Raw genomic sequence first — 18,988 nt, forward strand, 5'->3', positions numbered from 1 at the left:
ACAAGTCAAACACTAACATGTCAAACTCACACATGTCCAATTCAAGTCCAACTTATTCTAACAATGCCACTAAATTAACATCAAAACATCAAACGCTTGCTTTGGCCATCTTTCGCTTGCACATCGAAACCTTGTTGCACTCGACTGAACCAGCTTGCACTCAATACTAGGACCTATTAACGATACTGGCAGTAGTATTTCCAACTGGGCCATGTCCCTCTACGTGATGTCACTGCCACAGACATTCAGGGGGCGGGATGTCATCATACATCATCATATCGATGTACCAATTATTTGATAATGTATTGATGTAACTCACACCAGTTCAGAAAGCAAATCATTCTACACTCCTATATAAGTTGAGTATTTTCATGTTAATGGGTCCTGGATTTCTTGAGATTACCGTATTCGACGTAATAAGCGCCCTGCTCTAATAAGCGCCCACGGCAATATTTGCCAATACATTGGCTAGTGAACAATCCCAATTAGCACCCCTTCCGATTGATCAATGTACACAACACTTATTTATCCGCGTATAATACACACTCGTTTGTTATATGCACTAGGGGTAGAAACTAACAGTTATAGCCCAGTAGTCCTTACAATGATAACATATAGAAAAACTCCTAAAAGTGGCAAATTACTACTCGTCCTTAAGATATTATCCTTATGATAACTATTGGACGGATTGGCAAGGACTATAGGACTAGTGCCAATTTCTAACGCTGTGCACCCTTAATTATGGGCAATTAAATTCTGGAAAAATGTATCTCTCGTATATAAACATTTCAGGCTGTCAGCACAAAGCACAAAATTTATCTTTCAACACTGTTTTTTTTCTTCACCAAAATAATATTGTAATAAGAGCCCCCTATTTCTAATTTTGAGAGCGCCCTGGGCGCTTATTACGTCGAATACGGTATCTGCAACAGTGTTTGAATCTAGGGACACTGTAAATGTTAAACTTTTTAACACTGAGGACCCCTTGATTTTTGTGCTTAATTTCTAAGACTGGTTGACCACAAGAAATTGGAAAATAGTGTTAGAAATTGGCACTAGTCCTGTAGTCCTTATCAAACTGCCCAATAGTAAAGGTATCCTAAGGACTAGTAGAAATTGGCCCATTTTAAGGGTTTTGCTATATGTTATCATTATAAGGACTAGTGGATAAAAACTGTTAGTGTCTAACCCTGGAGAAGATGCAATTTCATTATACATACGTGATATTGTATGGCAACTGACCAGACTATGCGATTATTGAATACATACATTCTTTTTACTATTTTAATTACACTTTTCATACACACCATATTATTAGGCAACATATACTGGCTAGCGACCAATTATCACCAACTCCTGATATAGTGCATGTGATCTCGACTCGCTTTACTTTTGCTTGCTTTCATATGAAGTGAGATATATTTATCTGAAAGCGATGAGCATAAGAAATGTTAAAAAAACACCAGATAAGCATCTTGCACAAATATATCTTTAGAGAAGACACGCGGACAATCTAAGCTCAATATTTCATCATTTGGTCAAATAAAGAACTTGTTACAGAGCTTGTTGCAGAACGTCATAGCTATTGAGTAATTACTTGCTAATAAATACATTAATTTTGGATAACAGTTTCTGGAATGTCTTTGAAGTGGCAATAGCCTTACATCCATTCGAGATTGGTAAGAAAAGAGCCATTTGTATGGGCGATGTCCGTTGACCCCACCTACGTTGTATGTACGTTGCATAACAGGAAGTGATGTGAAGCTCATTCCACAGGTTTCACACCACAAATAGTGAACTGCGATAACATAGAGTTGCTACCTCCCCACAGAGTTGCTAATCGCAGATACTTTGTTGACCGATCTTGCTAAATTCAACCAGCATCCAGCAATCCAAATTGATGTGTCATAAAAGTTGAACAAATAACAAGAAATTGTTTGCGCATGCTATATTTAATAAGTAAGTAAATGTCCACCATTATGATCCATTATAATAACTACATCGTTAATGTAGCGTACTGAACTGAGTGGTTGTTTGCCAGTAGGCCGATATTGAATGGGAGAACAAAATGGGTTATTACTAATGGGATGTACACGTGATGACAACTGTTACAATACCATTTTTAAATCCTACCAACAAGTACATATTCACACGAAAATAAATAAACACATATCAATATGTCCAATTCAGTGCTACGTACAACACTGACCATTCAAGGATCACTAGACAGGTCGTAACAAGTGTTCGTTTTAATGAGGTTTATTTATCAGCCCAGCTGGCAATAGAAAATAGTCAACCACGGGACAACATGACATTCAGTTAGTGCTAACGTAGCTGAAACTTGTTGCTTGACTATACGTTCCAAATAAAGACATCGGATATGTAAAGTCATATTCTTTTCGACATTGGAATGTGACTTGTGTGTTTTTGTTTATGTTTGACAGATACGTTTGTGAACCGGTAACATTCAAATATTTATTGGCATGTGGTGTCACATTATGATGTCATGTTATATAAAATGTATCGATACTTACATAAATACGCGGATCATTCAGCTATTTTGGTAAAATCAAGGGAACAAGTCACATTTTTATCTTCTTGACGACGAATAAACCGCGCAGGTTGTGTACATTGGAGCACGGTGGAGTTCTCGTTGACGCGAGACTTTGATATCAAAGTTTACCAAAGATTATTATTCTTTAAAGTTTATCTCGGATACATTAAAACGAAAAATAGTTATAAGAGCATGTAACAAAATATATTTCACGTAAACTATGATTTCCGAGAAAATAAAAATTAGTCATTCGGAACAAAACAAGCTGTGCATTGAGATTATCAAATGTGTTTGTGTGAATGTTCTCTGTTCATGGTGTTGGTTCCTAAAGCCAGTCAGGCCTCGTTGCTTATGGCGTTTTTTTAATATAATTGTGCATTTACCAGTACCAGAATATACCAGGGATTCCTAATGTGTTACAAAAACTGTCTCTTTTGATTGTAGAAGAATGAAAGCTTCTATGATAGCCATTCCGTACCCACGGCCGACTCGTACCCAAATGTTGGATACCCATACCCACTCGAACATTAAACAACTGGATGTCTCTTAACGTCATGTTACACCGACCGACTTCCAAGAACTTGAGAGTTTAAATATTAAACAATATACCACCATGGCCAATTGAGTTAACTCATTTTTTGTAATTTAAACATATTTGTAATCAATGAATCTGAGCCAAGAAGGCTAATGTTAATACCTCTCCAGTTCAAGTTATATTCGTGAAAACATTATACAAAACGATACATAAGGATATACTAAATGCGTTAACAAAAGAAAGTGGCCATGGGCAACAGTTTGGTGTATTGAGTAGAAGATTAATATATATGCGGGATTTATAGTTTCACGTCAGTTTAAACCTTTTGAAATGAAGAATGTATGAATGTACTGATTTTAAGATATCTGAATTAGTATTTTTTTGGTAAAATTAGCATTACCATTCAATATAGTGTCAAGATTAACTCCCCCAGAGTAGAAGAATGAATAATTTCTCACATCCTTATTGACAGGACAGGAAAATAGATGTATTTATTTAATCCTAAATCACAGACATTGAGTTATAATTGGTTGATTGTTCATTCACCAAAAAATGAATGCAAATAAGGAATAAATGTTTGAAATATAAAATGAATGAATGTTGGAAATGTATAATGAATGAATTAATCAATCAATAATTAGAAACCTATATTTTTGTCGTTTTTGCGGTATATACGGATTAAAGCCATCCGTTTGCAGACATCTTGGAATAAAAATTAATGGGTACGTGTCCTCCTAATTTGGGTACAGGTCGGGAAAATAAAATACGAATGCTCAAAACAGGTACGAATCTGACGAGCATTTTTGGTACGGGTCAGCCATTTTAGTTGGATACGAATCTCCGTTGGTCCGGATCGTCTAGTATCCGTATGTATATATAAGATGTTATATGCTTAAAATAATTAACCGGATCTCCAGTAAGTAATAGATGCCACTTCTTTATTATGAGGAACAGCTAGATAATTGGCACCGACAAAAATCAAAGCAATAAGTCACAAGCACCAGGCAGATAGGTTCCCTGGTCACGGTTCATGGCTGGCTGCTGTCTCCTGATGTCAATGGCTTCTTGTAGTTTTCTTTGTCGCCAGTTATTGTTGTTGGTAGACAGGACTTTGGTGGTTTCCCACAGGATGTAATGGTCTTGGTTCTTGAGGGTGTGTTCTGAGATAGCGGATTTCAGGTCTAGTTTGTTGACAGAGGTCTGGTGTTCTTTGAGTCTGGTGTTGAGGGGTCTGTGGGTTTCTCCAATGTACTGGAAATCCGCTATTTCAGAACACATCTAGCTGGCGTCCATCTGCCCATTGCTATTTCTATTCTATAACCTATCAGTGCTAATTACCCCCGGCCTCCCGTTTGCCCATTGTCCATTGCCAATCAGTGGTAATTTAGTCCTGGTTGATCTAACTATCAGCGCTAATTACTGTAAAGTGTCGGCTTCCATTGTCTTTTGCTAATCACCTATCAGCGCCAATCATCTGTTGGCTTCCCTTGTTACGTTTCCACCTTTTGTAATCGTATTCCTATTGTTCTTACATGTACATATACATGCTCTCTGCCTCTTGGCATCCATTCACCTGATGAAGGAGAAAGCATGAGCTCCGAAACGTTATGTTCATCATAATAAAGAAGTTGACATCCATAAATTCTCCTCCTTATCTGTATCACTTCTAAATGCCTTTCAAAGACTTGATCAGATCTCCAGTGTTGGGTCGTGTTTATTTGTGTTACTGGTAATAACCAAGTCAGCGAGCCTGACCACCCGATCCCTCTCGCGACAATCATAGTAGCCTTTTATGGCAAGCATGGGTTGCTGAAGACCTATTATAACCCATATCTTAACGGTATTGCTTGTGTGGCCATGTATGTATTTTGTGGATATTTATGTGAGTGTTTGTGCAATGATTATATTTCAAAATGTCTCTCAAAACCTCCGGTTTCAGTATGTTATTGTAATTTTGATCTAATTACCTGTTTCATATATGTGTACAAAAGGAGAGACAAAATTATACATTATATACATTTCACGGTGATTCGTGAAAATAGATTTGGGTGAACGTTTCAATTAAGGCGATGCTTGGTAAGAATAGTGTAGACGTATTGTTATCGACACGAAGAGACGTATTTTCTTTTCATTTCGATCACGTATATATAAACATCACATGGTATTCATCGCCAATATATTTCAAATTTTTGTACAGAATGGTTCATTATGTGTTTTAAACATATTTATTTCACAACTTGCGAACTGGATTGGTAAACAAGCAAAAGCTTATTTGAATACCGCTCCAGAATTAGAATACAATATAATATGACAAAAGTACAGTCAAGGAATACAATTGTATACATGTTCTTATTATAGAAACTACGTTGTCGGCGCTGTCAGGTCTCATTTTTAGTAGTAATAGTGTACTGCAATATACGGCAAGGAATAGTATTATAAATTTAAGATGCTATGTAAAAACACAAAACCTATTGGATAGTTGAATGTAGTCTTGTACTGATTTAAGAATTTCTAAGTTTATTTTTGACGTCCTTTCAGGATAACCTAATAGAATTGAATTTAGATCATATCCCTTAACATAATAGTACATATTCTGTCGGTTCATTATGGAACCCTGTCTTCCAAGTTCCACATGTAACGGAGATGATTAAAGACAGACGGAGACAGATGTAATAATAACCCATGCTTGCCGTAAAAGGCGACTGCTTGTCGTAACAGGCGACTAACGGGATCGGGTGGTCAGGCTCGCTGCCACTTGTTAAATAACGTTGTGTTCTGAACATAGTAATTACATTTCGAAAATATTTCCACTGAAAAATGCTATGTTTTGATGGAGATTATCTGATTGTCTTTCCTGAAATTCATTAAGACATAATGTTATATCGCCGATTTCGTCTTGTATCTAGACCAGTCAAAAACCTAATCTGAACAAAATGCTTTTAGCTGAAATGGTTATCATAAGATATGGATTCTCTACACAAAATGAAAAATGTAAATATATGACAACCTGTATATTTCCCCCACCAGAAGCTATAGCAGTGCGCCCTATATTGTATAACTTAAGTATCATACAGATTCCTTGGTTATTGAAATCTTATTTGGGTATCGATAGTAACATTTAACATTCATAAATAGCGAAATGATAGATAGAGACTTATTATTAAGGGGTGCTGCGAAACTCTTTTCGGGTCTGGAACAGTGTAGCTGGAAAGAATACAATCGCCAAAACGTAGCAAACGAAATGGCGGATTTACACGAGACATGCCGAATGGCGAACTGGCGGTAATGTCAATTCTGAATGCGGAAATACACAAACAAACGTGTTCGGAGAAGCTGAAAATAGGGCCTGATGTCAAAGCATGTTTAGCCGTTTCCTGGCTCTATTTAACGGCGGGATGAGGGCATACAAAGTTCAAGATGTCGGGAGAGAGGTCAGAATAGGTGTGGCAGCCAAAAACTTTGAAGACTTGAAGAAAAAGGGCTGCGAAAAACTCGAGGTTGAAATCTTCCTTTTTTTACCTTAGATGTCTTGTGAACGGCCTCCATAAGAAGTTATCTTATGTTTCTGATACAACATTTAACATTCAAGCTGAGAATCAATGCTTATAAGATCAGTGTCACTTTTACAAGTTTTTAGTAGATTCTAAATAGATCTAATGATATTCTAAAATTTTAAGTGCTGTATGATATTAACTTAAAAAAAGCAATATGCATTTATTTCACATGAAACTAACAGATACAAATTGAGTGATATGTTTTTAAAGCAACAGTAATTCTCCATCTTCTCATTTGCAGAGTTGCGTCCCTTGGGCACGCCAGAAACCTATGATTGTGGGTTCGAATCCCGGTTCGCCCTAATTATGTTTCTAGGTTTGTCAGCACCATACCCGTGCTCGTGGGTTTCACCAAAGTGGTAAACGTCTTAGACCTGCATCACTTCAGGCTTTCCTCCCACATTAAGCTGACACGCCGTGATATAACTGGAATAATGTTAAAAGCTGCGTTAAACCCAACTCACTCACTCACTCATTTGCAGATACATGTTTTTTTTATGTAAGAGAACCAAATAAGTGAGGACATTTTGTTTCCAGGTCCATACTGTTCTATTTCACTTAGTAATTTCATTTGGCTTACCGTAATTGACGCAATAAACGCCCTGTTCTAATAAGCGTCCATGGCGATAATTGCTCATATATTGGCTAGTGAACAATCCCAGTTAGCACCCCTTCTGATTGATCAATGTACACAAGACGTATTTATGTCAAGGACTCACTAGATGTTCCATGTTGTTGATGGGAGAGATGGAAACTGTGATGATGAAAGGTTCTGTGGTGTTTATCGTAATGGAGTGGAAATATCATACCCTAGATGTTGCTTTTGACGTGATAAATTGATTTCAGCTAAATCCAGATGATGTGACGGTTGTGATAGAGGATGACGGCACGGTCGTGGACAGCGAGAGTTTCTTCAAGAAGTTGCCTGCACAGACAGTCTTTGTATTTCTTAAAGAGGGACAGGTTTGGAATGGAGGTACAAAACTCAACATCCCCAAAAGTATCTTTTAAGATGAAATGTGTATTGAGGCTGTAGATATGCTTTGTCACAATTCAAGACCTACCGTATTTTCTTGAGTATAGTGCGCACCCATGTATAATGCGCACCCCCCTCTAGCGGGTTCAATATTTTGGAAAAAAAGAAATTTGAATATTATGCGCAGAAATTTTTTCAACCGTACCCTTTCAGCAAAGTCCGGCAAACAAACGGGTGCTGAGAAACTTCGTCAGTACAAATTCGAAATTTGAGATAAAAAAATCACCAGACATGTTTATTTACCGTTTAAATAGTATTTATAGTTCTGCTAGGCATTGTTTTATATTTAGGGATTAAGATTACCTTGCGTATTTTCTCGTAAACTAAGCTGGAAACAGCAATCAGCTGTACACGTTTTCTTGGAATCGACCGGTGATTCGGTCAAGACACACCCAATGATATAACTTTATAAGATTTTTAATGCAAGGATCGGCAACTATTGTATCTGAAACAATTTTATTTATCAGGAATAATATATTCCATTATTTTCTTAATTATATGCAACCTTTACTAAACATATTTAAAATAATAATAACCCTAAGCGAAGCAGCTGATCGCTATTCCCGGGTATTATTTTTTACATGGAACATGTCTGACCAGTCACCGTCAAGGCTCACGCGCACGTGATCACGAGAATTTCGTGTTGACATAGAATCGTCCAACAAAAACAAATATGACTTTTAACAAGTCAAAGTATGTCATTTATGATATATGTATCCATTCTCTGTCAACTAAAGTTTGTTTCAAGGCGTCAATAGCGGTATTCTGACCGTGGTTGCTGTTAATAACGGTGAGTTGTGCGATCTTCCGATCGCTTCACAGACGATTTCGCCGAAATTAATAAAAACAATATTATAAGGAATTTTGAATAAAATCAATGAAATAAGTTACAAACATAAGTCCAGATATACAAAGAACACTTTTTATAGCCAGACAGTGTAATTACATAATTATTTTGCGTACTTCAGTATGGATTTGTTGACATGGTATTCCCGGTGTTTCGTGTTCACGGTAATGTCTTTCCATGGGGGAAAAAAACATCCAAAATCATAATTCGTGTATAATGCGCACCCCCTTCTACACAGCTGTGTTTTTTCGAAAAAAAGTGCGCACTATACTCAAGAAAATACGGTATTCAGTGTTTTTACCCATCTTCCCGAAGCAAGGGAGTTAACAGACTAAAAATCCAGTTTCCACCCTTGCCCAACTAGCCTGCAATTAAGGATTAATATTTTGACTGGACTGTGCATAGTCCAATCAAAATCGCGCAATAAACTAGACATCCGGTTCATAAACTACACAGATTTCAACGCATAGATTTTGGTCGACTGCAAGATTTGTAAAGCATGTCAACTTGGCGCTGACAGATATTTTCCAAATCTTTTCATTTTTGTAATCAAGATGCTCACATGATTTTATGCACTTTGCAAAGTAAGACCTATTTTATTACATTGTATATCTTGATCATCGATCAGATCGTCTTGTCTGGGTGCTGCCATTATGTTTGAAGCAAATGCAAGTGATATGAGAGGTGGAATCTGATTGGTCAATAGGAGGGACATGGAAGGGACAAAACTTGTAATAGCCACTGGTGGGGCTACGATCGGGCCCAGATATTCGAGCCTTGTTCGTCAAGGGTGGAAATTGGACTTTTATGGTCAGTTAACTCCCTTGACTCAGGAAGATGGGAAAGAGAGTGCTGTGGAAATGTACTGATAACTTTTGTATTTTCATATTTTTTGTGTATTTGATGTAACATTTAGTGACAACGTTTGAAACGACCACTTTTACCTCTGGGCCTTGTTCCATTGAACTGTCTTAGTGTTAAGACGATCGTAACTCCATACTTTAACATAGACATGACAGTCATAGCGCTAAGACGATCGTAACTCCATACTTTAACATAGACATGACAGTCATAGCGCTAAGACGATTGTAACTCTATACTTTAACATAGACATGACAGTCATAGCGCTAAGACGATCGTAACTCTATACTTTAACATAGACATGACAGTCACAGCGCTTAGACGATTGTAACTCTATACTTTAACATAGACATGACAGTCATAGCGCTAAGACGATCGTAACTCTATACTTTAACATAGACATGACAGTCATAGCGCTAAGACGATCGTAACTCCATACTTTAACATAGACATGACAGTCACAGCGCTCAGATGAACGTAACTCCATACTTTAACATAGACATGACAGTCATAGCGCTAAGACGATCGTAACTCCATACTTTAACATAGACATGACAGTCACAGCGCTAAGACGATCGTAACTCTATACTTTAACATAGACATGACAGTCATAGCGCTAAGACGATCGTAACTCCATACTTTAACATAGACATGACAGTCACAGTGCTAAGACGATCGTAACTCCATACTTTAACATAGACATGACAGTCACAGCGCTTAGACGATTGTAACTCTATACTTTAACATAGACATGACAGTCATAGCGCTAAGACGATCGTAACTCTATACTTTAACATAGACATGACAGTCATAGCGCTAAGACGATCGTAACTCCATACTTTAACATAGACATGACAGTCACAGCGCTCAGATGAACGTAACTCCATACTTTAACATAGACATGACAGTCATAGCGCTAAGACGATCGTAACTCCATACTTTAACATAGACATGACAGTCACAGCGCTAAGACGATCGTAACTCTATACTTTAACATAGACATGACAGTCATAGCGCTAAGACGATCGTAACTCCATACTTTAACATAGACATGACAGTCACAGTGCTAAGACGATCGTAACTCCATACTTTAACATAGACATGACAGCCACAGCGCTAAGACGATCGTAACTCCATACTTTAACATTGACATGACAGTCATAGCGCTAAGACGATCGTAACTCCATACTTTAACATAGACATGACAGTCATAGTGCTAAGACGATCGTAACTCCATACTTTAACATAGACATGACAGTCACAGCGCTAAGACGATCGTAACTCCATACTTTAACATTGACATGACAGCCACAGCGCTAAGACGATCGTAACTCCATACTTTAACATAGACATGACAGCCACAGCGCTAAGATGATCATAACTCCATACTTTAACATAGACATGACAGTCATAGCGCTAAGACGATCGTAACTCCATACTTTAACATAGACATGACAGTCATAGTGCTAAGACGATCGTAACTCCATACTTTAACATAGACATGACAGTCATAGCGCTAAGACGATCGTAACTCCATACTTTAACATAGACATGACAGTCATAGCACTTAGAACTTGTGAAGATCTGGATTAGAATTGGTCTTCAGCTACCCATACTTGTCATAAGACTAAGAGTGACTATGTTTGTCATAAGAGGCGACTAACACGATCAGATTGTCAGGCTCACTGACTTGGTTGATGCATGTCATCGTATCCCAATTGAGTAGATCAATGCTCATGATGTCAATCACTGGACTGTCTGGTCCAGACTTGATTATTCACAGACCTTCGTCATAAAGCTGGAATATTGCTGAGTGTGGTGTTAAACAACATAAAGGCAAACAAAGCAGATTGCTTTGTGGAATGTATCTCATGTTTCAAATCAAGCTTCCATGCATGGAATTAATAACACTATCATGTTACTTCAGACACTTTAATACTGTTGTTTCCAAATTAGGGGGCGCTTGGGGCTCAGTCGCCTTTGTCACTGCAATTCTGTGTGCAGAGTTGTGTCCCTTGGGTGTGCCCAAACCCTATGATTGTGGGTTTGAATCTTGGTGAAGCACCTCGATTATGTTTCCAGGTTTGTCAGCACCATACCTGTACTCGTGGGTTTCACCAAAGTGGTAAACATCTGAGACCTGCATCACTTCGGGCTTTCTTCCCACTTTAAGCTGACACGCCGTGATATAACTGGAATATTGTCCCAACTCACTCACTCACTCACTCACTCACTCACTCACTCACTCACTCACTCACTCACTCACTCACTCACTCACTCACTCATGAGATTGTTGGTCTGTTTCTCTTCAGCTGGAGCTATGATACACGAGGCCCTCACTAAACTGCTCAGTGCAACGCGAAGAAATGAGTTGGCCAATCAAATCCGAGACCTGATGGAGGACGATAAAGCCCCAGAGAAGGTGCACATAATGTCACAGTACCTGGACATGCTGGACACTGACGTGGAGTCGGAACATCGGCACGAGAATGAAGATTGGTTCGAAGGTCAGTGAGGAGTTTGTAACTTTGCAAGCTATAGGTCTGGTGATATCATAGTGCTTTGGTTCAGGTAATTATTTGGCTGGGGTGAAGGTTATCTAGACCTGCTCAAAGTCTGATATTCTGCCCAAAGTTGACAGCAATGTCAGAACAAATTCCCAAATGGGAATTAAAAATGTCCAGTTCCTGTTGATACAGATGTGAACTAACCATTGCTAACATGATGCCTTCGTCGAGGTGACTATACTTCACTCATCACAAAACCAATAGCAAGGAAATTGGATTTTCCATTATTTCAATATTTCATTTTAATAAGTACAGTGTAAAAATACCCCTGAGATTAAGAAAATATGAACATTAAATTAAATGCCATTTTTGAACCAAAAATGTTTTTTTGTCCAATCAGGCTACCAAGGGTACTTCGGATAAATCCGCGGTGAAAAGTTTTCACAATGAAGATGTCAGATAAGATAGAACACTCAAACTATGTTTTTCCAGGATTAGGTTTCAGATGCCAAACTAAGTGCCCTTGATACCAAACTGGGAAAAATTGAAATTCAAAATTTGGACTTTTTACTGTGATTTGTTGCAAACTTTGGGCCGAATATCAGTCCATGAGCAGGTCGGGATAACAGGTCAGAACATAATCATGATTATCATGCTGAAAGAAAGAATTGAAAATAATTTCAATTTCAAAAAGGATTTCTTGAACATTTTGAACTTGTCATTATTTACCAGGTTTAAACAAGAAATACAAGACCAAGAGCGAGGTGATGAGAAACTCGGCCCAGACAAGGATACGGAGCTACTACAATAGTGTAAGTGTTCTGGATCCTGTCTCTAGCCAAGGGTGGGTACTCTGATCAAACTCAGAGACGGACAAAATGACCTCGTTTAATGACCTAGCTGATTGAATGGCATCTTACCCTGGTGTTTGTATCGGTGCTTGATTATCCGAAACAGATTCCTTTGGGCGTGTTGCGGCAAGAAACACAGTACCGGTATGATACGCTCACCAAAAGTTTATTCATATTTTTGTTTTCCAAATGTTGCAGCGTTAGCGTTACCGTTATAAGACATTCGTTGGTGATGATGAGGTTCAGAAAACTACATCGAGAAACAAAACACTTACTAAGTTTTCAATACAAACCTGAACTATTCAAAGTATACAAATATTCTAATTCCAAGTTGCAAAATAATAATCACTTAAATCAAATGTTTCATTTGTACATGAAGACAATATAAAGGTAAGGAAACAAAAACTCACATCTGTGTTCTGCCATAAACCACCCGTGAACCCTCTTGACAACATGGAGGCCTTCTCTCCTACCCAGACCCGTGAAGATTCTGGGGTAGAGTAGGTCTTCAGCAACCCATGCTTGCGTAAAAAGCGACTATGCTTGTCGTCAAAGGCGTCTAACTGGATCAGGTGGCTCCCTGACTTGGTTGATGCATGTCATCGATCCCAATTACGTGGATCGATTCTCATGATATTAATCACTGGATTGTCTGGTCCAGACTCAATTTTTTTACAGACTGCCGTCATATAGCTGTAATATTGCTGAGTGCGGCGTTAAACAACAAACCAACCAACCAATCTCCCCTACCCACAACATGAGCTTGTGATCATGTGATCAGGAGCCAGGATGTAGATGAAATATAAAACCTGAAAAAGTTTAGGCAGCTGGGTGGGTTTGAACCCTATAACCTCAGTAGTAACATATGGTTATATTATCATTGCAAGTGATTCACTCATTAATCGAAGGACACTTGAGAACTTATGTTGATATTTTGAGATATTATACTTATGTTATACTTTTAATAATTTGAAATGTTAGACTAAGTGTTCTGCTCGTACAGGGCGTCACAGACAAGATAACAGTGAAAATTATATGATGCAAATGGTGATGAAACCAGGTGTTCACAAAACAACATTCATTCATACCATTGTGCACAACATGTTGATGTTCGTGTGTGCTTCTACAGAAATACGGGGCGGCCGGGTAGCCTTGTGGTTAAAGCATTTGCTTGTCACTCCAAAGACCCGGGTTCGATTCCTGACATGGGTACAATGTGTGAAGCCCATTTCTGGTGTCCCCTGCCGTGATATTGCTGGAATATTGCTCAATGCGGCGTAAAACCATACTCACTCACTCACTGTACAGAAATACAGAACAAATCTGCTGAATAGTTAACATTTTACAACACCCCTGAAGATCCGGGTAGAATGGCTCTTCAGCAACCCATTCTTGCCGTAAAAGGCTACTATACTCGTCGTAAGAGGTGACTAACAGAATCGGGTGGTCTGACTTGCTGACTTGGTTGATGCAGGTCATTGTATCCCGATTGCGTGGATCATTGATGATGATGTTAATCAATGGATTGTCTGGTCCAGACTCAATTATTTATACAGACCGCCGTCATATAACTGGAATATTGCTGAGTGCAGCGTTAAACAACAAACAAACAAATTTTATTGATTATTTCTTACGTAGGCGAAGGAGCAGATTGAAAAAGAGGCTGATGCCAAGAATAAACCGATACTCCTGGAATTGTTGGAGGAGCTGTACGAAGAACTCAAGTCTCAGGACTTCCACGGAATGTACTTTGATCGCAGGGCCAAACCAAGGGAGAGAATCTGTGACAACAAGGGTTGGTTCCAGTGTCAGGGAGCGTTCGATGAGGACTCCTGTGAGAAACACCACACAATTAACCCCTACGCTTCCAGGGGCTACAGACAACTGTTTGGCTTGTGGAACCTCGATCATATGTGAGTTGCAATTTTATTGAATAACATAATAAATAATTATTGGTATGGGTCTTTAATAAAGGCTTAAATAATATTAGAATAATTAGAAAGAAAATAAACACAATGCCTTAATCATGTTAATAGTTTTCGTCTAATTGTGACCACACCATTTATTTTTGAACAGGCTATAATGTCTGTGTGTATTAGGCAATCAAATAGATATTCAGTGATATATTCAAACACGAAAGTAGTGGCAGTTTTATACAGGGAAAATGCAAGGATTGCAGTTTTGTAAACAATTTTTGCTGCCATTAGTAAGGGGATGTGATGCTGTCACTCAACATGTGAAACATATGTACTGAAGTATTGAAACACCCAAATAAGTTTCAGTACAGAAATCCCTTTCAGATTGATATCATTTATTTTTGGAGCACATATTTGGTTGACTATTTAAGGGACTGACCATTTGATATTTTTGGGTTGGGACACCGCATGGGTTTATAAAAAAGAACTTGATCAAGAAATAATTGAAAAAAGGATTTTGCCTTTAATCATGTTAATAATATGTGTCAGCTGGATGTGCTGAGAATAGTTGAGGAAAATAACAAATAAAAAAGTTTTAGACAGCCACTTCCCCCATTTCCCGAACATTACATGGTTTTATTAATCTACTGCCACTTTTTCCAATAGTGTTGTAAGTATCTTCCTGTCTCATTATAACCTGGTGAGAGGTACCACTTTCAAGTGAGACCTGCTCAGACGTTTTCCATTTGAATTGTCAGACCTAGGTTTTCCATTTGAATTACAAGACCTAGGTTTTCCATTTGAATTGTAAGTCCTTGGTTTTCCATTTGAATTACAAGACCCAGGTTTTACATTATGAATTGTTAGACCAAGGTTTTACAGTTGAAGTTTCAGAAACCTGCTTTGAGGTTTTCCATTTGAATTGTAAGAGCTAGGTTTTCTATTTGAATTGTAAGAGCTAGGTTTTCCATTTGAATTGTAAGAGCTAGGTTGTCTATTTGAATTGTAAGAGCTAGGTTGTCTATTTGAATTGTAAGAGCTAGGTTGTCTATTTGAATTGTAAGAGCTAGGTTGTCCATTTGAATTGTAAGAGCTAGGTTTTCTATTTGAATTGTAAGAGCTAGGTTTTCTATTTGAATTGTAAGAGCTAGGTTTTCTATTTGAATTGTAAGAGCTAGGTTTTCTATTTGAATTGTAAGAGCTAGGTTTTCTATTTGAATTGTAAGAGCTAGGTTTTCTATTTGAATTGTAAGAGCTAGGTTTTCTATTTGAATTGTAAGAGCTAGGTTTTCTATTTGAATTGTAAGAGCTAGGTTTTCTATTTGAATTGTAAGAACTAGGTTGTCTATTTGAATTGCAAGACCTAGATTTTCCATTTGAATTGTTCCACCTAGATTTTACATTTGAATTGTAATATCTAGGTTTGACAATTGAAGTTTTATGAACTGCCCTTTTGATATGAAGATAATGTTAACATATGAATTCCATGACATGAATTGAACCTGCAACATCACATATTGTGTTGAGTTTTGTAACCCACTGTTTTCCCACTGATCCACCGGGGCAGGTGGTGAAAGGTTGTTTAATTTTACATGTCATGACTTCAGTTGCTGCACAGACCTGTGAAGATCCAGGTTAGAATAGGTCTTCAGCAACCCATGCTTGTAAAAGGCGACTATGGGTGGCGTAATAGGCGACTAGCGGGATCGGGTGGTCAGACTCGCTGACTTGGTTGATGAATGTCATCGATCCCAATTGCGTGGATCGATGCTCATGATGTTAATCACTGGTGTGTCTGGTCCAGACTCGATTATTTACAGACCGCCATCATATAGCTGGAATATTGCAGAGTGTGGCGTTAAAGACAAACAAACAAACAAACAAACAAACAAACAAACAAACAAATCAGTTGCTGCACACAGTCCTCCATGCTTTGATCAAATTCCTCTTAAACTGCGAGGGTCACGAGTGGCCAAGTCGTCTAAGGCGCCGCAATTGGCTGTGCAGAGTTGCGTCGCTTGGGCACGCCAGAAAGCTATGATTGTGGGTTCAAACCCAGTTCACCCCGATTTTGTTTCTAGGGTTGTCAGCACCATACCCGTGCTCGTGGGCTTCACCGAATTGGTGAACGTCTAAGACCTGCATCACTTCGGGCTTTCCTCCCACATTAAGCTGACACACCGTGATATAACTGGAATACTGTTAAAAGCGGCGTTAAGCACAACTCACTCACTCACTCACTCTTATACTGCGACACTCTGAATTGTTTCACAACAAGGTATCCCAATGCTTTATTATTTTTTGGTATTTCTTCTTTACAGACAGTTCATAAGTTGGATAGAGCACTCCTCGTTTTTTGTTAAAAATGTTAATCTTGGAGTGAGTGAGTGAGAATGGTTTTACGCCGCTTTTAGCAATATTCCAGCAATATCACGGTGGGGGACACCAGAAATGGGCTTCACACATTGTACCCATGTCGGGAATCGAACCCGGGTCTTCGGCCTGACGAGCGAAAGCTTTAACCACTAAGCTACCCGACTGCCCCCTTATGCTGATGCTGATGCTCTAACCTTATTTCAGAATTGAGAAATCCAGAGAAGTGATACCCGGGCTGATCGAGGCAGCGCGTCAAAAACCTAAGAATGCTCATCTCAACTGGGAGCAGGTGTATAAACTCTTGTTCACCAGAGACAATCTCAAGTTTGTACAGGTTGGCTGCCACAAGAAGGCAGCTCGAGAATCAGGCAGCTGTCCTTGGCAGTCTTTTGTTGTCAAGTGATGTTGACGGACCTTTTGTTAGATGATTACCATGTTGTTATTGTTTTAACATGTCACATGACGCAAGGATTTTTTCCAGGCCTATTTTTTTTATTCCAATATATATTTGTTACAAAGACACAAAATGCTTATTTTTGTGAAAAACTGTATTTGAGGTACATTGTATAAAGAGGAAAAATAGTTAGTTCTTTGACTTGGTGAAGGCAAGAGATCTTTTTTACACTTGATATAAAAATATATTTGTTACAAAATGTAATGAAATAATTAAAATACATTTGACATTTAAATGAATTGTATTTTTTAGATTGATCAATTTTATTTCTGTTTTTGATGTTTTTCTTGGTCAATATATCAAAATGGACATCTTTGTATACACATTTGAAGAACATCTTTGTATACACATTTGAAGAACATCTTTGAATATGCATTAGATGAACATCTTGTATATACATCAAAAGAACATCTTGTATATACATCAAAAGAACATCTTGTATATACATCAGAAGAACATCTTGTATATACATCAGAATAACATCTTGTATATACATCAGAAGAACATCTTGTATATACATCAGAAGAACATCTTGTATATACATCAGAAGAACATATTTGTATACACATTTGAAGAACATCTTTGTATGTGCATTAGAAGAACATCTTTCTATATGCATTGGATGAACATCTTGTATATACATCAGAATAGCTTTGTATACACATTTGTAGAACATATTTGTATACACATTTGAAGAACATCTTTGTATGTGCATTAGAAGAACATCTTTCTATATGCATTGGATGAACATCTTGTATATACATCAGAATATCTTTGTATACACATTTGTAGAACATCTTTGTATACACATCAGAAGAACATCTTTGTTAATGCATAAGAACACTCTGCCACCTCTTATATTTTGTACACAATGTATTTGTACCTTGAATAATGATGAGTTGTTTTGTTAAGACTGTTTTACCAACATCTCTTCCTCAGATTCAACCTAATGTACCATTATTTGTCACCACTAACAGTATTTTGTTGATGGTCCTTTTTGAATAATGCTATTTGAGGTACATTGGATGGATTTTGTCCATTTGATGTATTTTAGACACATATCATTTATATCCATTTTTTTCAACACCTAAAATGTGCCTTTTTAGCATGTTGGTTGCTGTGATCTCATGAATATGATGGCCTGTGTTACTGTCCAGAGAGAGCTACAGGAACTTTAGAGGAAAACATACACTGTTGTCCATATTTAGTGTCCCTGGGTAAATTAGTGAAATGTTTGACCGCCTCTGTGACCTAGTGGAAGAGCATCTGCCCAGAGAGCAGAAGGTCAGGGTTTGGATACCTGGCCGAGTCATACCAAAAGACGTTAAAGGATGGTACTTGTTGTTAACCTGCCTGGCGATCAGCATTAAGGGGTTAAAACAAGGACTGGTTGGCTCGCAGTCAGTATAGTGTCTGAGTGGGGCATTCATGTTAAATTGTGGCATGGTATCAGAGTGGGATAGCATCCTAAAATCGGCATTAGTCCAGACTAGTACA

The 18,988-nt window shown here is 38.0% G+C and overlaps 2 protein-coding genes across 5 annotated transcripts in view; one reads left to right on the plus strand and one right to left on the minus strand.

Moving 5' to 3' along the window:
- The window catches only part of LOC124149276 (centrosomal protein of 104 kDa-like), an 88,607-nt gene extending 85,954 nt beyond the window's left edge, over positions 1–2,653 (minus strand). For all 4 annotated transcript variants that reach the window (XM_046520742.2, XM_046520743.2, XM_046520741.2 and 1 more), the window contains exon 1: positions 2,535–2,653. The gene's annotated coding sequence lies outside the window, so the exon portion shown is untranslated. The remainder of the gene's footprint in view (positions 1–2,534) is intronic.
- Positions 2,654–6,349: 3,696 nt separating this feature from the next.
- LOC124149270 (DNA fragmentation factor subunit beta-like) lies at positions 6,350–18,232 on the plus strand. Its single transcript, XM_046520733.2, has 6 exons — positions 6,350–6,586; positions 7,490–7,619; positions 11,700–11,894; positions 12,627–12,706; positions 14,384–14,658; positions 17,242–18,232. Exons 1-6 carry the CDS (start codon positions 6,449–6,451, stop codon positions 17,438–17,440), a joined length of 1,017 nt encoding a protein of 338 aa, XP_046376689.2. The 5' UTR covers positions 6,350–6,448; the 3' UTR covers positions 17,441–18,232.
- Positions 18,233–18,988: the final 756 nt, after the last annotated feature.

Source organism: Haliotis rufescens, unplaced genomic scaffold, assembly GCF_023055435.1.
Source record: "Haliotis rufescens isolate VD_foot unplaced genomic scaffold, xgHalRufe1.0.p SCAF_13, whole genome shotgun sequence".
Taxonomy (NCBI): Eukaryota; Metazoa; Mollusca; class Gastropoda; order Lepetellida; family Haliotidae; genus Haliotis; species Haliotis rufescens.